Source organism: Hyperolius riggenbachi, chromosome 7 (genome assembly GCF_040937935.1).
Source record: "Hyperolius riggenbachi isolate aHypRig1 chromosome 7, aHypRig1.pri, whole genome shotgun sequence".
In the NCBI taxonomy this organism is placed as follows: Eukaryota; Metazoa; Chordata; class Amphibia; order Anura; family Hyperoliidae; genus Hyperolius; species Hyperolius riggenbachi.
This window is the reverse complement of record NC_090652.1, coordinates 180,141,936-180,165,758: the sequence shown is the minus strand read 5'-3', so window position 1 is coordinate 180,165,758 and position 23,823 is coordinate 180,141,936. Positions and strand designations below refer to the sequence as shown.

Here is a 23,823-nt window from a genome sequence, read left to right as displayed (position 1 = left end):
GGCAGTTCCAGTTAAAATAGCACTGCAAGGAAAAATGGGTGCAAAATAACAGTGATAGGAGTAAAAGAACAGTAATAGAATATTGGTTAAATTACCAATATTTTATTATTCACTATATTAAGAAGTAAAGGTATTGTGGAGCGTCCAACCAGTTGCCAGTTAGGGATGTGCCTCGGCTAAGATCCAGCAGCACTCCAGATCAATCACTCAGTAGTAGAAAGTAGCCAGCACCATCCAGGACAATTTTATGCTCTTTTATTGAGTCAATGCATTACAGCAATAAGAAGCGACATTTTGAGGTGGATACCTCTTTATCAAGCTGTTGCTGCATGTCAGTCCCTCCCATCGGCATACACCCATTTTGGCTCGCCGCTACAGCCCCCTTCTCCTGTCATTCTCAGCACTGTCACCGCACCAGCCGCTCAGCGCAGACCTGCTGGGGAACTTGCCGAGTGACGCACTGGTAGCCGCGCGCATGAGCGGCCTCTATGTGTCAAGACGGGAGGAAGGGTGACGTCAGCGGCATAGTACGCTGCTGTCAGTCACCAGATATAAGGCGGAGCTGCAGCGGCAGCCAATAGAGGAGGCCTTATCTATACTTTACCAAAGAGGTCGCATGAACATGGTCTAACTAATGTTTGTAAACAAAAAGTACAGAACACCTAAGCGTGCACCAGCGCTCTATTGGTGCATCACCCAGATATAGATCAAACGTGGGGCAAACAGGCTAGTGAGGAGTGTAATAGTCAAAAGGGACCAGTGCACAAGGCGGCTAGCCACGCTCTGGGACACAGATACCAGACATTAAGTTAAAGACATACAGTATATGTAGAGAAATAAGGGTAAACAATAAAGAATAAATAAAATAATAAAAAGGGGGCTGGGCACAATGGAGCAAGGGGAAACATCATATAAACAGGATAAGATCTAATTCTTTATTTAGTCCCCATGGCTCCATTGTGTCCAGTCTCTTAATCCAGTGGGCCTCTCTCCAGAGTAGCTTCTTAATGCGGTCCCCCCCTCGCTTAAGTGGGGCCACTTGTTCAATTACCATAAATCTCAGCTGACTGGCACTGTGTTTAGCCTGTACAAGGTGATATGCTACCTCCTGGTCAACTAGTCTTTCCCGAATGGCGTGTTTATGCGACGATAACTGTTTTTTTTTTTTCAATTTTTGTGTGGTTTGACCAATATAAAGTAAACCACATGGGCATTTTAATACATACACCACATATGCAGAATCGCATGTATGCCACCCATGGATTTTAAATTTAGTGCCATGGTAGGGATCAGAGCCGGATCATCAACCAGGCACCTCAAGCACCAGCTAGGGGCCCGATCCTGGCAGCAGGTAACTTTTAACTTTACTGAAACTGTAAAGCTTCAGTATAGTTTCCCTAACATGCACACAGTTTCATTGCCAAGTAACAGCATACAGGTGAGGGGGGACTATTTTCCCACCTGTCTGCTGCTGGCGCAAGAACACTCCCTGGCCAGCCCGACAATTAATCTTTAGTTCCGGCAGGGAGGAAGAGCTGGAGGTGACGCTGCTGAGCACAAAGACTCGAGTCTCATGATGTGAGGACCTTCGTCCTCACGAGAGAAGACAGGAATGCTGCTGCTGCTGCTCAGAGGTAAGTAGAGGGGGGTTGAAGGGGATGAGGGGTCTGCTGCTAATGCCATAGTAGAGGCATTAATGAAATAAAGCCCCCACCACGGCCGCGGGAAGCCCCGCCCACAACCAACGGGAAGCTCCGCCTCCCAGGACACCTTGCAACTTCCTCCACCAGCACCATCAATGATCTCTCTTCCCCCCTGCAACTTACTGACCACTCTTCTCCCCCTGCAACCTACACTAACCTCTCCCTCCCCCACGCACCCACACTGACCTCTCTCTCACACCCCCCCCCTACCTGCAACCTACTCTGACATCTCCCTCGCCCCCCTGCAACCCACACTGACCTCTTCCTCCCCCTGCAACCCACACTGACCTCTCCCTCACCCCCCTGCAACCCACACTGACCTCTCCCTCACCCCCCTGCAACCCACACTGACCTCTCCCTCACTCCCCTGCACCCGTCCTCTCCCTCCCCCACGCACCTACACTGACCTCTCTTCTCCCCCCCTGAAACCCACACTGTCCTCTCCTTCCCCCAGCAGAGTCCACACTGGCCTCTCCCACAGAAGTGTTCACACTGACCTCCCTCTCCCAAAGTAGCGTCCAAACTGGCCTCCCTCTCCCATAGCAGCATCCACACTAACCTCTCCCCCCCCCCCCCCAGCAGTGCCCACACTGACTTCTCCCTCTGCAGCATCCATACTGACCTCCCTCCCCAGCAGTGCCCACACTGACCTCACACTCTCCAAGCAATGTCCACACTGACCTCTCTATCCCCTGCAGCGCCCAAACACTGACCTCTCCCTCCCCCAGCAGCATCCACACTGACCTCTCCCTCCCCAACAGCCTCCACACTGACCTCTCCCTCCCAACAGCCTCCACACTGACCTCTCCCCCAGCTGCTCCCCAGCAGTGCCCACACTGACCTCACACTCTCCAAGCAATGTCCACACTGACCTTTCACTCCCCAGCAGTGCCCACACTGACCTCTCCCAGCATTCACGCTGACCTTTCACTCCCCAGCAGTGCCCACACTGACCTCTCACACCCCAGCAGTGTCCACACTGACCTCTCCCTCCCCCAGCATTCACACTAACCTCTCCCTCCCCTGCAGCACCCACACTGACCTCTCACTACCCAGCAGTGCCCACACTGACCTCTCCCTCCCCCAGCATTCACACTGACCTCTCCCTCCCCCAGCATTCACACTGACCTCTCCCTCCCCTGCAGCGCCCACACTGACCTCTCACTCCCCAGCAGTGCCCACACTGACCTCTTCCTCCCCCAGCATTCACACTGACCTCTCCCTCCCCTGCAGCACCCACACTGACCTCTCACTCCCCAGCAGTGCCCACACTGACCTCTCCCTCCCCCAGCATTCACACTGACCGCTCCCTCCCTTGCAGCACCCACACTGACTTCTCACCACCCAGCAGTGCCCACACTGACCTCTCCCTCCCCCAGCATTCTTACTGACCTCTCCCTCCCCTGCAGCACCCACACTGACCTCTCCCTCCCCAGCAGTGCCCACACTGACCTCTCACTCCCCAGCAGTGCCCACACTGACCTCTCCCTCCCCCAGCATTCACACTGACCTCTCCCTCCCCTGCAGCACCCACACTGACCTCTCACTACCCAGCAGTGCCCACACTGACCTCTCCCTCCCCAAGCATTCACACTGACCTCTCCCTCCCCTGCAGCGCCCACACTGACCTCTCACTCCCCAGCAGTGCCCACACTGACCTCTTCCTCCCCCAGCATTCACACTGACCTCTCCCTCCCCTGCAGCACCCACACTGACCTCTCACTACCCAGCAGTGCCCACACTGACCTCTCCCTCCCCCAGCATTCACACTGACCGCTCCCTCCCTTGCAGCACCCACACTGACTTCTCACCACCCAGCAGTGCCCACACTGACCTCTCCCTCCCCCAGCATTCTTACTGACCTCTCCCTCCTCTGCAGCACCCACACTGACCTCTCCCTCCCCAGCAGTGCCCACACTGACCTCTCCCTCCCTCAGCATTCACACTGACCTCTCCCTCCCCTGCAGCACCCACACTGACCTCTCCCTCCCCAGCAGTGCCCACACTGACCTCTCCCTCCCCCAGCATTCACACTGACCTCTCCCTCCCCTGCAGCACCCACACTGACCTCTCCCTCCCCAGCAGTGCCAACACTGACCTCTCCCTCCCCCAGCATTCACACTGACCTCTCCCTCCCCTGTAGCACCCACACTGACCTCTCCCTCCCCAGCAGTGCCCACACTGACCTCTCCCTCCCCCAGCATTCACACTGACCTCTCCCTCCCTTGCAGCACCCACACTGACTGCTCACCACCCAGCAGTGCCCACACTGACCTCTCCCTCCCCCAGCATTCACACTGACCTCTCCCTCCCCTGCAGCACCCACACTGACCTCTCCCTCCCCAGCAGTGCCCACACTGACCTCTCCCTCCCTCAGCATTCACACTGACCTCTCCCTCCCTCAGCATTCACACTGACCTCTCCCTCCCCTGCAGCACCCACACTGACCTCTCCCTCCCCTAGCATTCACACTGACCTCTCCCTCCCCTGCAGCGCCCACACTGACCTCTCACTCCCCAGCAGTGCCCACACTGACCTCTCCCTCCCCCAGCATTCACACTGACCGCTCCCTCCCTTGCAGCACCCACACTGACTTCTCACTCCCCAGCAGTGCCCACACTGACCTCTCCCTCCCCAGCAGTGCCCACACTGACCTCTCCCTCCCCTAGCATTCACACTGACCTCTCCCTCCCCTGCAGCACCCACACTGACCTCTCCCTCCCCTGCAGCGCCCACACTGACCTCTCCCTCCCCAGCAGCACTCACACTGACCTCTCCCTCCCCTGCAGCGCCCACACTGACCTCTCCCTCCCCAGCAGCGCCCACACTGACCTCTCCCTCCCCAGCAGCGCCCACACTGACCTCTCCCTCCCCAGCAGTGCCCACACTGACCTCTCCCTCCCCAGCAGTGCCCACACTGACCTCTCCCTCCCTCAGCATTCACACTGACCTCTCCCTCCCCAGCAGTGCCCACACTGACCTCTCCCTCCCCTGCAGCACCCACACTGACCTCTCCCTCCCCAGCAGTGCCCACACTGACCTCTCCCTCCCCAGCAGTGCCCACACTGATCTCTCCCTCCCCCAGCATTCACACGGACCTCTCCCTCCCCAGCAGTGCTAACACTAACCTCTCCCTCCCCCAGCAGCATCCACACTGACCTCTCCCTCCCCCTGCAGCACCCACACTGACCTCTCCCTCCCCAACAGCTTCCACGCTGACCTCTCCCCCAGCTGCCCCCACACTGATCTGTCTGAGCGTCTTTTGTTGCTATGACAAAGAGACGCTCAGCTCATCAGCCCGCAGAGTCATTAAGGGTGTGCCCCCCCCCCTGCGTGAGCACTGTACCTTGACTCAAGTCTGATGACGTCATCATTCGGACCTGCCCTCCCTTTTCCTATAGGCTATGCCTATGTGTGACAGCGCAGCCAGCCACTCTAGAGTGAGTACAGGCAGGCAGGTTTTTACAGGTTTGTCACAGTGTCTTTTTGAACTAACAAACATGATATATACACACACACACGGAGCACTGTTCAAGCAATCATTCAGAAATGGAAGGAGTATGGCACAACTGTAAACCTACCAAAAATTGATTCATGTTTGTGGCAGTAATATGACAAAATGTGGAAAACTTCAAGGGGCTGAATACTTTTGCAAACCACTGTATATATATATATATATATATATATATATATATATATATATATACATATATATATATATATATATATATATATATATATATATATATATATATTGTGTGTGTGTGTGTGTATATAGCACATCGGATCAGACAGCCACACGAGTATGTTAAACCCTCCCTCCCCCGGTCACTGCTGTCTATTTTAAATTTCGATTCCAATAGATACAAGTACGTAGCTACTCGGTAAGAGCATAGAAATATCTATGGGTGCCAGAAGCCAAAGGTACCCTCAGTTCTTTTATGACATTATGCAGGGGGAGGCAGCAGAGGGGGTTAAGGAGGGAGGGGGGCCCAAATCTGCTACTTTGCTTGGGGCCCCATTTGGCCTTAATCCGGCTCTGGTAGGGATGGCATATCTCATCCCCTTTAATCACGGAACTACAGTGTACGCAGCTGAGACATGGGTAAGTACCTTTTCTATTGGTTCTCTTGGGAATCTCCCTCACACTTTCTGCATGAACCACTTGATCACGAAGGGTCGGGGGTCGTTTATAGGAGATCAATGGGGGATTCCTAAAATGCTCAATGTCAGGAGAGGTATCAGACAAAAGATGCCAATGGGGTGTGATAATCCTCGAGATATTGTCACTCTGCGTATTAAATTTAGTAACAAATGGTATGCATTTACCAAGCTGCTGTCTGGGTCTGTGTCCCTCAACACGGTCAGTCGCCCTAGCATGTGCCCTTTGTAAAATATCTGTAGGGTACCCCCTTACATGAAATTTCTCCTGCATCTCCTCCATCCTCTGCTCACGCACATCCTCATCATCAACGATATTAGACACTCCCTGAAATTGGCTAATTGGGACCGACCTCCTCGCTGCCCACGGATGGAAACTCCCGAAATGAAGCAGGGAGTTCATATCCGTGGGCTTGACATAGAGGTCGGCAGGGCCGCCATCAGAAATTTTGGGGCCCCTCACACATCATGGGTGGTGCACTAGTATAGGTTAGCCAGGTACAGGTGCCCCCAGTATAGGTATATAGCAAATGATAGTCCATAATTCAATGCAGAGAGTTGTGTCAGTTGGACTGAGGAGATGTTAACCACAATTATGTTCTGCGGTACGGTTGATTGCGGCGAGGCCGCAACCGCTCCTTGATTCCTCCTCCACCTGTGCCCACCCCTACATTTCCTTCATGGCCGGAGGGTAAATCCGAGCTTCCCTCCTGAATGGAGCTGGTAGGAACATCTGATGATTCCGGTTGACTATCAAAGGGACGACCTCCCGGTTTCCCTCCCTGCCTGGGTCGGTTTTGAGGGCAGGGTCGTGGGGTTGGTCTTTGCCAAATGTAAATAAAACCCAAGTTGTAATCATGTTGATCCCTGTGGAATTTTTGATGTTTTATTGTCTGGATTTGTTGGTCATGGGCCTCTAGATTGGTAGCAAACTCAATAAGGAACCCCGTGTATTCTTCCGGGGGGATAAGTGCCTAGAGCTTGGACTTGAGTTCCATACGCTGTGTTTCCAACTTGGGCGACTCCTCCTGAATTCTTTCAATGGTCAACACCATTGAATCAAAGGATGCCTTGTTCCAAATGCAGCTCCACCTTGAACTGAAATCATTATACGTGGGGAACATAATTGGTGCCATGTTTGATCTCATACCCCTGGGTATGCGCTTGACCCTATGATATTCAGCCAATGTCCTTGAATGTGATTCAAATGTGATATGGGCCTTAGCAACCCGAAGAATCTGCTTTCGGATTGCCTTTTCATCAGCCATATTTAAAAAAGCGACCTCCTTGGAGACTTGTGCCATAATACTTGTGGTTTCCTCTGGGGTATATGAAAACAAAAGGGGCCCAACATCGGCGTCCTCCATGTTGCACTGTGGATGCTCACACAGTGTGCTGTACAATACGTAAGAAGTAAAGGTATTGTGGAGCGTCCAACCAGTTGCCAGTTAGGGATGTGCCTCGGCTAGGATTCAGCACTCCAGATCAATCACTCAGTAGTAGAAAGTAGCCAGCACCATCCAGGATAATTTTTATGCTCTTTTATTGAGTCAATGCATTACAGCAATAAGAAGCGACGTTTCGAGGTGGATACCTCTTTATCAAGCTGTTGCTGCATGTCAGATACATATAAGAATGTCACAATCACATATATATAGTTCAATCAATCTGCAGGTAGCCAATAAGTTTAAACTGACGTTGCACCAATCAAAATGGGGAACTATGTGCTCCCCTGCTGATAGGGTTTTCTGCGCTGAGTCCCTCCCATCGACATACACCCATTTTGGCTTGCCGCTACAGCCCCCTTCTCCCGTCATACTCAGCACTGTCACCGCACTGGCCGCTCGGCGCGGACCTGATGGGGAACTTGCTGAGTGACGCACTGCGTGCGGCCTCGATGCGTCAAGACTGGAGGATGGGTGACGTCAGCGGCATAGTACGCCGCTGTCAGTCACCAGATATAAGGCAGAGCTGCAGCGGCAGCCAATAGAGGAAGCCTCATCTATACTTTACCAAGGAGGAAGTGACCAATCGGTCGCATAACCATGGTCTGACTAATGTTTGTAAACAAAAAGTACGGAACACCTAAGCATGCACCAGTGCTCTATTGGTGCATCACCCAGATTTAGATCAAACGTGGGGCAAACAGACTAGTGAGGAGCGTAATAGTCAAAAGGGACCAGTGCACAAGGCGGCTAGCCACGGTCGCTTCCTCCTTGGTAAAGTATAGATGAGGCTTCCTCTATTGGCTGCCGCTGCAGCTCCGCCTTACATCTGGTAACTGACAGCGGCGTTCTATGCCGCTGACGTCACCCGTCCTCCCGTCTTGATGCATGGAGGCCGTGCATGCGCGCGACTACCAGTGCGTCACTCGGCAAGTTCCCCATCAGGTCCGTGCCGAGCGGCCGGTGCGGTGACAGTGCTGAGTATGACGGGAGAAGGGGGCTGTAGCGGCGAGCCAAAATGGGTGTATGTGGATGGGAGGGACTCAGCGGAGGTAACCCTATCAGCAGGTGAGCACATAGTTCCCCATCAGGTCCGCACAGTAAGGGCCATTTTGATTGGTGTAACGTCAGTTTAAACTTATTGGCTACTTGCAGATTGATTGAACTATATATATATATATATATATATATATATATATATATATATATATATATATATATATATATATATATATATATATATATATATATATTGCTGTAATGCATTGACTCAATAAAAAAGCATAACAATTATCCTGGATGATGCTGGCTACTTTCTACTACTGGATTATCCACTATATTAGAATATTGGTAATTTTTTTATTCTACTATCACCCAGTGTATCCTAACGCTCACCTAAACCCTCCACTATCCATGCCTAACCCTAACAACTCCTCAACTACTCCTAACCCTAACCACCCACCACCTACTCCTAACACTAACTAGTTCCAATCTGAATGAACTGCAAAAAAGCCATAGGTGCTCCTTGAAAGTAATGGATTGCTATGCATCAAGTTTGTTATCAAATGACATATATTTGACCTCATTTTAATTATAATAAGTTGTAGAATACATTTTGATGTGTCTTATAGCTTTGACCCCTGTCACTTGTTTGAGCTTGGACCCCTGTCACAAAAATTAGGTAGGGATAAACTCAATCCATCATTCAAAAATGTCATTTTCAAAATTATAATCAATTTCAAAGTGCAGAAAAGTACCAAAAAGTAGATGATAAAGAGCTACAAAAATTATTTGGAGTACTTTCTTGCTTGCTGTTGGCTTACAATGCTTATATTTTTGAAAATATAACCTAACAGAAAACTAAGGTGTAAAAGTTAATTGCATAAGGGTCGATATGTCTGTAATGATGAAAAATGCAGTATTTGCTGGTATTTTAGTAAAATGTATTTCAAATGGGATATTGGTTCTTTCTCTTCACAGGGTTTGACAGGAAATCCTGGAGTTCAAGGTCCAGAAGGCAAGCCAGGCCCACTGGTAAGCTTTGTGGGAAGGAAAACCAGTTAATCAGTTGTATAGAACATATTTTCTAGTAAGTAAATACTAAAGAGCTATTGTGAAAAAATTTGATTGCAAAGTCGTTTTTGAGAACAGGGTATACTTCCTATGTCCCAAGTATCAGAACTCTTGGAGTCCCCAGTAAGCTCATAGTGAACCATCTATGAAACGTGCTACTAAGAACTACATTTTGCTGTTGGCCTTGTGTGTCTTCTTCTTGCCAAAATCATTTCAACATATGGTATTAATCTGCCCCACAGATAAGTCTAACACTATTTAACCACTTGCAGATGTAGCTAACTGAAATGTATGCCCTGCTTTTCTCCTCCTATCTCTACCAGGGCTGAGATTTCAGTTAGCTGCATCCACATGCTCCCACCACAATCACGTGCCCCTGACAGGGGAGATTCAGCCGTAATTTGACAGCTGACACCCCCTACACAGATCAGGATTCATGCCAATTGGCTCCTGATCACGTGATCACTATGATTAATAGTGATCGTAGCATGACTTAAAGAGACTCTGAAGTCTCCTAAAAACAAGGTTTTTACTTTAAAAAACTCTTTAACCTAATTGCCCCTCCTAAAACGATGCATCCCCGCAGCTGAAAACGCCATAAATCACCTCTAATTCCCCCTGGCAAAATACACAACTTTCTTGGTCATGGATTTTGCGGCTGGGCTTTCAGTTGCAGCTCTGCCTCCATGCGTGTCAATCCGTGCGTATCTCCGCCTCACCCCTGCCCCTCTCAGTGAAGGAAGACTGAGAGGGGCGGGGAGAGGCGGCAATCCGCGCTGATAGACGTGTGTAGAGGCAGAGCTGCAGCTAAAAGCTCTGCCTCTATGCAAAAGGAGCCCCGCAATGTCCCCCAGGTAATTTGGGGTGATTTATGGCGTTGTCAGCCGCGGGGATGCAGCGTTTTAGGAGGGGCAATTAGGTTAAAAAGGTTTTTAAAGTAAAAACCTCATTTTTAGGAGACTTCAGAGTCTCTTTAAGGCACACACAGAGAAGGAATGGCCCTTACCTCTCTTCACTCCCTGGATAATCACTGCTCCCCTTCGCTCACAGCATCCAGTATCTCACTGCCTCTAGGTCATCAAGCTGGGATCAGGTATAAGTGGAAGTACTAGGCTGTATGCTGTGTTGAGTGGAGGGAAGCTGCTAATCTTTTGACCTAAGGGAGGTGAGTAAATACTTACCCACCATGCTTCCTGCTGCTGATTTCTGCCTGTGGGGGCCCACTACACCACCGGGGAAACTACGGGGGGCCACTGACCACCCAGGAAACTATGGGGGACCACTGACCACCAGGAAAACTATGGGGACCCCTATATGGAACCACTGACCACTAGGGAAACTATGAAGGACCACTGACCACCAGGGAAACTATGGGGAGAGATTGACCACCAGAGAAGCTATGGGGAACCACTGACCATCAGGGAAGCATATTTGGGGACCAAAAGACTACCAGGGATGCATATTGGGGGACCAAACAACTGCAAAGAATGCATATTGGGGCCACTAGAACATCAGGAAAGAATATGAATGGCCATTAGACGACCAGGGAAACATATGGGGCGTGACTAGACTACTAGGGAGGCATATGTGGGACCACTTAACCTCCAGGCAGAAAATGGAACGGGGGGCGGGGGGTTGCTAGACAACTAGGGAAGTGTATGGAGAAGAAAATCAGAAAAATATGGGGGGCCAGTAGACTACTAGGGAAGCATATGAGAACACTAGACCAGCGGGGAAGTGCATAAGAACTAGTGGTGCTCCTAAGGACTCGATAATTATGGCTTTCCATAATTACATTAATTTGATTTGATTACTTCTGAAATGCAATTTCGTACCAATCACAGTGTCCCTAGCATGTCCTTAGCAACCATTAGAAATTAGCGAAACTTGGGCCCACCCCTCTCTATATAAGGCGGCCGCCATTTTGGATGAACTCCTTGCTGTGTTGCTCAGTGCAGTATAAGGTTGTCAGAGACTGATCTAGTGTGTACTTGCAAGTGCAATTCAATTGTTCAACTTGAGGCTCATTGTACCTTTGAATTTGATTGCTGTTAGCTAGCTTGTAATTCAGAGTTAAAGAGGAACTCCAGTGAAAATAATGTAATAAAAAAAGTGCTTCATTTTTACAATAATTATGTATAAATTATTTAGTCAGTATTTGCCCATTGTAAAATCTTTTAAATCCTTGATTTACATTTTGACATTTATTACATGGGGCCATTTTTACTGTTGGCAGGTGATGTACCTGTTGCATGCTTTTTTGGCAGTTGGAAACAGCTGTAAACAGCTATTTCCCACAATGCAGCAAGGTTCACAGACAGGAAACTACCAAGAGTATGTATTTCTTTGTGGGAGGGGTTTCACCACAATATCAGCCATACAGCGCCCCCTGATGATCTGTTTGTGAAAAGGAATAGATTTCTCATGTAAAAGGGGGTATCAGCTACTGATTGGGATAAAGTTCAATTCTTGGTCGATGTTTCTCTTTAAATTAGGTTTGTGGTTGATTTAGACAGTTAAGTGATAGTGCACAGTCACTGATAGTATAAAGACAGGGATTCAGTTAGTTTAGTTGCTAGGTAGTGTTAAGGGGGATATATTACGGATTAGGGAAGGGGGTAAGAGACTTAGGGCTTTATTCATTAAGCTGCCCTGCTAAAGCAGCACAGCTTAATGTGCAGGAGTGCATCCTATGCATGCCTTACTTAGCAGCGCTCGTGACCACAATACTTCACTAGCAGCTGCTACTATGTCAATTAATGTGTTAATTGGCATCGTAGCGGCCGTGATCACGAGATAGCCCACGTTTAAAGTTACGCACATTGCTATGGAAGCAGCTTGCGCAACTAAGCGAAGGCACGCTCCTTACATGGCACTGAGCGCTGATAAGTAAGGTGTGCATAGTGCGCTCTCCTGCACATTAAACTGCGCTACTTTATCAGTGAATATCCTCTATAACAATCTCCCTGTGTTGCTGCGTCCAGCTGTCCCTGTTATTTGCTACTGCGCATGTGCGCAGTACGGACAGCTGGACGGGACCAGGGAGCGAGGTGGGCGGGTTGCGGGCACGCTGCATTTGCGTGTTAACGCAAGGCTGGTGGGTGTGCGGCAGGTGCGCGCGAGTGTGCGGAGGGTGATTGCGTGCTCATGCACAGTGGCGGTGGCGGTAGAAAAAAAAAGACCTAGAGCCCGTGGGCTTGGGTCTACTAGTTATTTATTAATGAATCAAGCCCTTCATCAAGACAATTAATATTACTAGTAGTAGTAGTCAGTAACACTCAGTCACTTTCACTATAGTCAGTGTGTGTGTGTCACTCCAGTCCTCAGTCAGTAGTAGAGACACAGGATCAGCAGGACAGTTAGGCAACTGGTATTATTTTAAAAGGAAAAATCCATATCCTTCTCAGTTTAGGTTCCCTTTAAAAGTCATATGTAATGGCCCATCCACACCTCTGTACAAATTTCTCTTTTTTTATACCGTATTTTTCGGACTATAAGATGCTCCGGACCATAAGACGCCCCCAGGTTTAGAGGGAAAAAAATCTGGGAAAAAAGAATATACTAAACCTAGAGCATCCATGCTGCAGGGGGGTCTGGTGGAGCTTTTCCTCCCAAGCTGTCTCTGTATCTAAGCTACACTGCCCAGTCTCTGTAAATAGGTAAACAATAGTTAACACAGTCTGAGTAATCTAAATTACATATACAATCAAAATTGAACGTTTATGGCAGCCTTAAAGGACTCACGAGGCCAAGAATTGCGCTAAAAAAAAGTTAGCTACCTGCGTCAGCTTTTGGCACGGAGGACGCCATCCGCGCTCTCCGTGCTGTTCCGCCGGGTCCCCGCCACTAAATAGCCCACGTAACAGCAGCGTGCATCGGGGGGTTAGCCTTAGAGCTGCGCAGCCGCACTAGCGGCTATGCGTACTGCGCAGCCGCGGCCAGCTCCGGACGCCATCTTTGTACAGGCTGGAGAGCCCAACCCGGGCCGCGCGGTCGGGGACCGTTCGGGGGGCTATTGAGCGGCGGGGACCCGGTGGAACGGCACAGAGGGCGCGGACGGCGTCCTCCGTGCCTGACAAGCTGACGCAGGTAGCTAACTTTTTTTTTTTCCGCAATTCTTGGCCTCGTGAGTCCTTTAACCACTTCACCACTGAGGGGTTTTACCCCCTGACCACCAGAGCAATTTTCACCTTTCAGCGCTCCTTCCATTCATTCGTCTATAACTTTATCATTACTTATCACAATTAAACGATCTATATCTTGTTCTTTACGCCACCAATTAGGCTTTCTTTAGATGGGACATTATGCCAAGAATTAGTTTATTCTAAATGTGTTTTAATGGGAAAATAGGAAAAATGTGGGGAAAAAATTAATTCTTTTTCAGTTTTCGGCCATTATAGTTTTTAAATAATGCATGCTCCTGTAATTAAAACCCATGAAATGTATTTGCCCATGTGTCCCGATTATAAAACCATTTAAATTATGTCCCTATCACAATGTTTGGCACCAATATTTTATTTGGAAATAAAGGTGCATTTTTTTCAGTTTTGCGCCCATCCCTAATTACAAGCCCATAGTTTATAAAGTAACAGTGTTGTACCCTCCTGACATAAATATTTAAAAAGTTCAGTCCCTAAGGTAACTATTTATGTATTTTATTTTATTGTACATTTTTTAAAAAAATTTTAATGACAAAAAAAAAAATTGGGAGTGTGGGAGGTAATGAGTTAATTTTTTGTGTAAAAGTAATTTATTTGTATGTGAAAAATGTGTAGGGTGTAGTTTTACTATTTGGCCACAAGATGGCCACAGTAACTTTTTGTTTTACTGCGACCTCCAAGCGTCCTTCCGGAAGCTTGGAGGAAGTACTTGGAGGCTGGGTAAGTGTGTATCTTTTCACAATGATCGTGCTGCCCATCGGAGAGCAGCGAATCATTGCAGGGCTTAGATCAACGAAAGGGAATGGATTTTCCCGTTCATTGATCTCCGGGCGAGCGGGCGGCGGTGTGTTTACTAGCGGCGGGCGGCGTGTTTACGAGCGGGAGCACGGGCAGCGGCGGGAGCGCGGAAAGTACGGATTTCTCCGTCCCTGGGGGTTAAAGGATGGAAAAAGGGACGGAGAAATCCGTACGGGCGGGGGTAAAGTGGTTAAGCAATAAAGTGCAACATGCAATGTGATGGCATGATGCATAGTCCTCATCTATAATAACTGCAAACATTTACATAGAAATATGTGCCTAGGAAAGCTTTAGACAGTTGGCTAAATGATGAAAAAGTACCCAGTGTAAAGAGGAAAAAAAAGCTGTGAGGAAAACTGACCACACAACCAAGGGTTAACAGTGGAAGCTGCAGAGACAAGCAGATCACATAGAAAGTGAAAGTAACAAGCCGTGCTGCAGAGATGGACCAAGTACTGTACAGTGAGGAGAAGGAAAGTGCAGAGAGGATTGAGGATCGCTAGAGGCTTACCCGGAGCACATGGAATGTGAAAATTACATACCTGGCTGAACGGCAAACAGATTATTGTGCAGTGAGGAAGAGGAAAGTGCAGAGAGGATCTAGGCTCACCAGAGGCTTATGGTGTGTACACACTTGAAAGATAAATGAAAGATCTTAGACCAATATTACCACCTCAAACAATTAGATGGTTACCTGGCGCTGGAGGGGATTGCCTTATCTAATCAGCAGCGTGCACGAATGAGGGATCCCTTCAACCCTCAATTTAAAACTCAGTTTGAATTCACAATTGATCGAGCACGCGCTAAACGTAAAAATTAAAACACTCTTTATTGATTCAATTTACATAAAAAACCGTCAACAACAAGGATTTTCTACCTTCTCTTACACTCACTACAACATTCTTACATCCACACCATAGAAGGGCCCTTCTAAAAAATGTATGCAAAAAACCTTTTTCCTCTATGTGAAAAATAAAAACTCTAAAATATTTGCAAAAAGCAAAGAAAACAAACAGTCACCCCAATCCAGAATATGGGCAGCTCAAATAGATAAAGTGATCACTCGTTTTCACTGTGATATTTCCCACTAATAGTCAATGTTCCATACTTCTCATAGAAAGGGATTGACCAGCTTCGTGTTACTAGCTGCTATTGAGTTCTTCCAAACTATACAGATTGTACAGTTACCAGCTCCCCCTATACATCCAACAAATGCAAGGTGCTGTTTACTCACTGTTCATCCGTATTTTCACGCTGGCGCCTTATATCGCTCCCAATACTCACTAACGGTGCTCACAGCCGCAGGTCTTGAGCTGTATGCTCTAAGATTATGTCCACACTGCGCTCCCGCTGGACTTTCCGTAGGGTCCACGTCACTTCCGTATTGAAGATACTCCGTCCACCCAGCCACACTTCCGTAATGCTTCCTCTTACTCTATTGATTTCAGGTGACGTCACCACTCACGGGGTTGCTGGATCTTGGTTACTAGGTGGCTGCTGCGCGCTCCTTGCAGTACACCTGCCATTCCCTGTTCCCTATGGTGTGCACAAGCTTGAAAGATAAATGATAGCTCTTAGACCAATATTACCACCTTCCATGTAGTATGAGAGCTTACTCTACACAGTATATTCTATTGAGCTGAACTCCCCATCAGATAAAAATCTTTGCAAGATGCTGCACACAAAGGTGCTGTACACATTCAAAAGATCAGTATCTGCAAAAGATCTGTTCCTGCAAAAGATCCGTTCCTGCAAAATGCATTCATAGTCTGATATCTCATACCCCCCAACCATCTCGTTTTTGTTGGGACTGTACTGATTTTGGGGGGCTCTCCCGCTATCCCGGTATGAGCCCCCCTAGTCCCGGGTGGCCGTGGGCAGAGATGGTAAAAAAAATGATCGAGGCACTAGCCGCGCCGATGTGGGATGCCGATGCCGGCAATACATTACTACCTCCCTCCCTCCCTTGAAATCTCCCTCCCTTGAAATCTGCCCCCTGTGTGTCCCCCCCGTTTGCAGAGTGCGCAGGGCAGCGGAGCGGGCTGTCACCTTACCGGCGTCCATCGATGCGTACCGGTATCCAACTTCCTGCTTCCTGCGACGTCACAGGAAGCAGGAAGTTGAATGAAGCCAGATGTCGGTACGCATCGATGGACGGAGGTAAGATGACAGCACGCTCCGCTGCCCTGCGCACTCTGCTAACGGGGGGGGGGACACGGGGGCAGATTTCAAGGGAGGGAGGGAGGTAGTAATGTATTGCCAGCATCCCGCATCCCACTTAGGCACGGCTGGTGCCTCGATCATATTTTTTTACAGTGGCACCCATCCTCACCCTCCTCCCCACCCACGGGCACCCTTACCCTCCTCCCCACCCACGGGCACGGTATATGAGGGTTATTTTTATTAAAAATTATAAGGCCATCAACCTTCATTAAAAAAATATATTTAAAAAACGTTATGGTAGGTGTGGCTAGGGGGTGTGGTTAGGGGTGTGGCCTGTGTCCATATTTCAAATTTTAAAATGTTGGGAGGTATGGATATCTGCAGATCCTCATACACACCTTGTTTAACATACATTCATCTGCATATCTGACAATCATCTGCAGATCTGAAAATCCATCCTGGTGGATCTGATCTGCAGATGAATGTCTTTTAAACAAGGTGTGTATGAGGATCTGCAGATATCATAGACTATGAATGCATTTTGCAGGAACAGATCTTTTGCAGATACTGATTGTCACAGGGCCCCTAGTAGCCGGACGACACATGCTATTTTATCTAGCTATCAACAATAGTAGCGACTCTTCAGAAGCCAGGGTTCGGTTTTGTTTGGCTGAATAATAGGGTAGCTGAACAAATAAATGACGTTAGTGTTGTTTATTAAAAATGCAACATAAATAATGAATATATACATAAAATTGTCAAAAATCAACAATTATAGAGACAAATAATAGCACAAATAATAGCACGTTATAGAAAATAAAAGGGAAGAAAATACAGATACTTAAAGAGACTCCGTAACAAAAATTGCATCCTGTTTTTTATCATCCTCCAAAAGCTATTCTAATGTGTTCTGGCTTACTGCAGCACGCTCTACTATCACCATCTCTGTAATAAATCAAATTTTAAAATTCTCTCTCTCTCCCTCCTCCTCCTCCTCCTCCTCCTCCTCCTCCTCCTCCTCCTCCTCCCATCCATCCATCCATCCATCCATCTCATGCAGTAGGGAATTGCAGATTTTCAAAACAGCTTATATACCATAGCTGGGATTTGAACCCAGAACCTAGTGTGTAGTAGGTATCTGTCTTACCCTCTAGACCATGACCCACACTACATGCTAAAGCTGGCGGTAGCATAAACCATACTTCCATTATGATCAATTCGATAGAAAAAGTAGCATGATTAAGGATTTGTACTTTTTGAAAAGCATGCTTATATACCATAGCTGGGATTTGAACCCAGAACCTAGTGTGTAGTAGGTATCTGTCTTACCCTCTAGACCATGACCCACACTACATGCTAAAGCTGGCGGTAGCATAAACCATACTTCCATTATGATCAATTCGATAGAAAAAGTAGCATGATTAAGGATTTGTACTTTTTGAAAAGCATGCTTATATACCATAGCTGGGATTTGAACCCAGAACCTAGTGTGTAGTAGGTATCTGTCTTACCCTCTAGACCATGACCCACACTACATGCTAAAGCTGGCGGTAGCATAAACCATACTTCCATTATGATCAATTCGATAGAAAAAGTAGCATGATTAAGGATTTGTACTTTTTGAAAAGCATGCTTATATACCATAGCTGGGATTTGAACCCAGGACCTAGTGTGTAGTAGGTATCTGTCTTACCCTCTAGACCATGACCCACACTACATGCTAAAGCTGGCGGTAGCATAAACCATACTTCCATTATGATCAATTCGATAGAAAAAGTAGCATGATTAAGGATTTGTACTTTTTGAAAAGCATGCTTATATACCATAGCTGGGATTTGAACCCAGGACCTAGTGTGTAGTAGGTATCTGTCTTACCCTCTAGACCAGGGGTCCCCAAACATTTTGGGTTGAGGGCCGGGACAACATACTTCAGACCGCTGGTGGGCCGGAGTAAACATAAAATGATGTAGAAGTCTTTGCGGACCAGACAGTGAAGCATACCCAGGTGACAATCTGCAAGCCAATTGGACAGCAGTGTCACCTGATGTGGAATTTGATTGGAAACCAGCAAAATTTCTGCTTTCTGGCTTCCATGTGGATGGGGGGTGCTGCACTGCTATTCCATATGTGGACCACCAATATTTAAAGATGTAGCTGACTGCATTTATAAGCAATACATTTTCTGTGTGGGGGGCCGGTAAGAAAGCCTTAGGGGGCCACATTCGGCCCGCGGGCCTTAGTTTGAGGACCACTGCTCTAGACCATCAACCACACTCAGGGCCAGGCGAGGAGGAGGAGGAGGAGGAGATTTTTTTGTGTTATTCCGGAAAATTCCGTCGGAATTATAAAATTTCCGCGGAATTCCGTTTGAGAGGTATAGGAATTCCGATTTGACTACTGGAATCGGAATTAACCTAATTCCGGCCGGAATTACGGAATTTATAATTCCGCGGAATTTTCCGAGCATCCCTAGTGTGGACATACTGTACATCAATCTACTTCCTGTTTTGGTGGCCATTTTGTTTGTTTATAAACAAACTTTTTAAAACTGTTTTTAACCACTTTTAATGCGGCGAGGAGCGGCGAAATTGTGACAGAGGGTAATAGGAGATGTCCCCTAACTCACTGGTATGTTTACTTTTGTGCGATTTTAACAGTACAGATTCTCTTTAAAGTTCATGGAAATATGTCCTTTCTGGGAAAACTCGTGAAGTTCCTTTGTTTCAGTTCAGGAGCAAAGTTCAGACAAGATGTCCGCCACTGTTCCTCAAAGCGGCAGCATGCTCCCAAGAAGATGGAATTTGGAGGACTGAGGTCCGCCTGCTGGCAATGTGCTTTTGATTAAGCTGGTTTGGGGTGTGGCAACGCCTGCCCCCTCTGAATTACAAACCAATCACAGTTCATTCCCTCAGAGAGAGATTTAGGTTTAAACTTCTAAAACGCTGTAATTCAAAACCGATAAATGTCACATTTGCGCTGATGACAGATTAATATTCTTCAGATTATGACAATTCCTATGACATCAGACTTGATTAGGGTAGAGCGTCCAGTTCCTGAGAAGTTTAATAACTTGGTTGTAGAGGAACCCTTGTCTCTTCAAAGGCACTGACACTTGCCATTTGGAGGCTTACTCCCGGAGAGCTTCACAACTCTTTTGACGAAGTTAATTAACACGTCACAGGCAGAAGGCTTGGACTCCTTTGATGAAGTTAATTTACACGTCACAGGCAGAAGGCTTCCTGCCATTTGGTAAAAGGAAAAACTGTCTTTTAAAAGAAGAAATGTCATTGTGATCGCTGCAATGATTGCGCAAATCTAACCGGGAAGCGATCGGAAAATCTTCCCGATTCGCCGACGTTTCTCACGGCTGTTCCGTGACACTGATCTTTTGAATGTGTACAGCATCTTTGTGTGCAGCATCTTGCAAAGATTTTTATCTGATGGGGAGTTCAGCTCAATAGAATATACTGTGTAGAGTAAGCTCTCATACTACATGGAAGGTGGTAAAATTGGTCTAAGAGCTATCATTTATCTTTCAAGCTTGTGCACACCATAGGGAACAGGGAATGGCAAGCTGGTAAATGTACACAGCATGATGCAGAAGAAAGGCTTGCCTCCTGCAGAGTCTGTAGAAAAAAACTCTGTCTGCTGTCTCACCATTGTAAAGACATACAGTTTTTTTCTACAGACTCTGCAGGAGGCAAGCCTTTCTTCTGCATCATGCTGTGTACATTTACCAGCTTGCTATTCCCTGTTCCCCTGTACATTGCCTTATACACTGTACCAGCAGCCTGGGGGAAAAATCTAGTCCCTTACCCCCTGGCCAATCCGTTCTGGATGCCTTGTACCTGCTTCCATAGAAACAACAACAACAACAAATAACATTTGTAAAGCGCTTTCCTCCCGTGGGACTCAAAGCGCATAAGCATGGCTCCGACCATCGTGGTACAGGGGAAGAATTTTATAAATCTGGAAATGCCAGGCTAAACAGGTGGCTTTTCAGTCTGGATTTGAATAGCTCCAGGGATGGTGCTGTCTTTACAGGGTGTGGTAGGGAGTTCCAAAGAGTAGGGGCAGCATGACAGAAGGCTCTGTCTCCAGATTTTTTGAGGTGCACTCTGGGAGTGACCAAGTTTATAGAACTTGCTGATCTGAGGTTGTGAGAGGTGTGGTGCAGCTTCAGCAAGTCCTTCATGTATCCAGGGCCCAGATTGTGCAGGGATTTGAATGTCAGCAGTCCAATCTTGAAGAGTATTCTCCATTCTACTGGTAGCCAGTGCAGTGAGCGAAGGATCAAGGAAAGACACCATCCTCCTCTTCTGATGTGTTTTCTTTTCAAGGTGATAGGTAGGGGCGGGACAGGAGTACACAAACAGATACACTCTAGATCTCCAGTTAACTAATTAGGGAATGTCATACAAAATGTTGTTGTAGCGAAAAGGTCTGTAGATACCTTATGAGAGGCTTAGCAGATGCTTTCATTCGAACTTTTTCTCTCTGCACCCTAAAGCCCCATGGCTACATGATACGATTCTTTGTGCGATTCGATTACGATTCTATTTACGATCCGATTAAATCTGACATGTCCGATTGGGATTCGATTCAATTCAATTCGATTTGCCATTGCAAAACAATGGCAAATCGAATTGAATTGAATCGAATCCCGATCGGACATGTCGGATTTAATCGGATCGTAAATAGAATCGTAATCAAATCGCACAAAGAATCGTATCGTGTAGACAGGGACAGATCAAGACCAAGTTGCGCCTGTGGCAAGGTCAGGTTTTGGCGCCTAAAGGTCAGGTTTTGGCACCTAAACTGCCATTCATTTTGCCACCTTTTTAAGAATTCAACAAACTGCGCCTGGGGCAAGATCCCCGCTTGCCCCCCCCCCCTCCCTAGATCCGTCCCTGCGTGTAGATGGGGCTTTAGTCTCTAAGGACAGGAGAAATCAACTTTTTTTTTTCTACCTGGAAGCCCGCCCCTAGATAAAGCTGTGCTACAGGCAATTAGCGTATCAGCTGGTCCCTAGAGGTGCCTCTGCGTTTACTATCAATACAGGCCTAGAGTAACAGCTTTTACTGTACATACAGGAGGCGGAGCTGGGAAAAAAGGGCGCAGGCAGCTAGTGGACAAAAAGGGTGTCGCCATTCACTCCCATAATAAATAACGTTTAATGGGCGCCGAGCAGGAAAAAAGGGCGCCGGAGCTAAATAAAGTTTACAAACGGCGCCCGGAGATGTTTAATGATTTATAACTGAGCTTGTGGTGATTTACGTTTATAAAATGCACCCGTGCCGAATAACGTTTATGAAAATAATAAACATATTTATCTTATTTAAATAATTAAAACATTATTTAAAGTTTTATCCCTTACTGTTTTTAAAACATTATTTACAAAATAAAGCGATCAGTACGTAATGTAAATTGCAATATATTTTTTGGAGTCACAATTTGTAAAACATTATTATCCACATAATAAAGCGATGGCTAAGGGGGGTGGTTAAGGTTAGGCATCACCAGGGGGGTCTTAGGTTTAGGCACCACCAGGGGGGGTCTTAGGTTTAGGCACCACCAGGGGGGTCTTAGGTTTAGGCACCACCAGGGGAGTCTTAGGTTTAGGCACCACCAGGGGAGTTTTAGGTTTAGGCACCACCAGGGGGGTCTTAGGTTTAGGCACCACCAGGGGGGTCTTAGGTTTAGGCACCACCAGGGGGGTCTTAGGTTTAGGCACCACTAGGGGGGTCTTAGGTTTAGGCACCACCGGGGGGGTCTTAGGTTTAGGCACCACCAGGGGGTCTTAGGTTTAGGCACCACCAGAGGGGTCTTAGGTTTAGGCACCACCAGGGAAGTCTTAGGTTTAGGCACCACCAGGGAAGTCTTAGGTTTAGGCACCACCAGGGGGGTCTTAGGTTTAGGGACCCCCAGGGGAGTCTAGGGGTTAGGGATAGGTACAGGGAGGGTTTTGTGTGAGAATAGGGTTAGGTATGGTTACATTACAATATAAATCACCAGGGGGGTGGTAAGGTTTAGGCACCACCAGGGGGGTCTTAGGTTTAGGCACCACCAGGGGGGTCTTAGGTTTAGGCACCACCAGGGAGGTCTTAGTTTTAGGCACCACCAGGGGGGTCTTAGGTTTAGGCACCACCAGGGGGCCTTAGGTTTAGGCACCAACAGGGGGGTCTAGGGGTTAGGGATAGGTACAGGGAGGGTTCTGTGTGAGAGTAGGCTTAGGTATAGTTTTACTACAATTTTAGTAATATTTACTAATGTTTTACAACACTTATTACGAACGTAGTTATATTTATATCATCGTTATAAAGAATATTTTCAGATTTTATTATAAGAACAAACCATAAATGAAGGTTATTCACAATAATATACAATTATAACAATTAATCATATATTATCGTTATTTTAATAAACGTAATTATAAGTTTCACTTTTGAAACAGGGAAGATTAAAGTTTTCACAATTGCCGATTTCATAAACATTATTTAATGATTTATAAATTTGTTAAACATTATTTGTAAACGAAATATAGCACACTATTTTTATAAACACTATTAAATATTAATTGTTAATTAGCGTTTACACCCCGCGCCCTTTTTGTCCAGGTGCCCTTTTTGTACATACGCCTGGAGGCAGCTGGGATCAGCACACAATACAGCTGGTTTACAAATCCGTAAAGGCACATAGTAACAGCTTACACTGTGTATACTGGAGGTAGAAATGAACAGCATACAGTACAGTGAGCTTACTATCAGTAACTATAGATACAGAGTGTAAGAATTTATATGTTAGTTGCTATTGGCAACAGCACCACACACCTTTTGCTCCGGCACCAGCAACTCATCAGAGCTGCAACTCACAGCGACAGCATACAGGGGATAGAACGGAGATAGCCTTCTTCACCTTTCAAAGGGGTTTATTAAGCATCTTGTGTTACAGTTTGATCTCTTCAGAGTATAAATAGTCTTTCCTATGTCCTATGTACATCACATATATTTACATCATACATACAGGAAGCTAGTATTCTAACTAGGAAGCATAGAGAGCCGGATAGCTGGAAAGTAGATTAAAATGTACCCTCTTCCATCCGGTCTCCCCATTTTATATGAACATCAAAGAGTTAAATTCTGACATCACCCGAGCCATACCCCTAAGCCTACAATTGGCGGGCATGGGCATAAGACCCACCTTATTCATTAATATTCCCTTGTTCTATACCCTAGTTACAAAGAATGCAATGTTTTGTAAATATCGGCTCTGTTTATCGTTCCCGTGGTCTAACTGCAGGTACAGTTCGACCTGATCACC

At 47.0% G+C, this 23,823-nt stretch overlaps 1 protein-coding gene across 1 annotated transcript in view; it reads left to right on the top strand.

Moving 5' to 3' along the window:
• Positions 1–23,823, top strand: part of COL5A2 (collagen type V alpha 2 chain) — a 1,703,177-nt gene that overhangs the window by 1,099,374 nt on the left and 579,980 nt on the right. Inside the window, exon 24 of the mRNA XM_068247348.1 lies at positions 9,290–9,343. Coding sequence (XP_068103449.1) covers positions 9,290–9,343 — 54 coding nt within the window. The remainder of the gene's footprint in view (positions 1–9,289; positions 9,344–23,823) is intronic.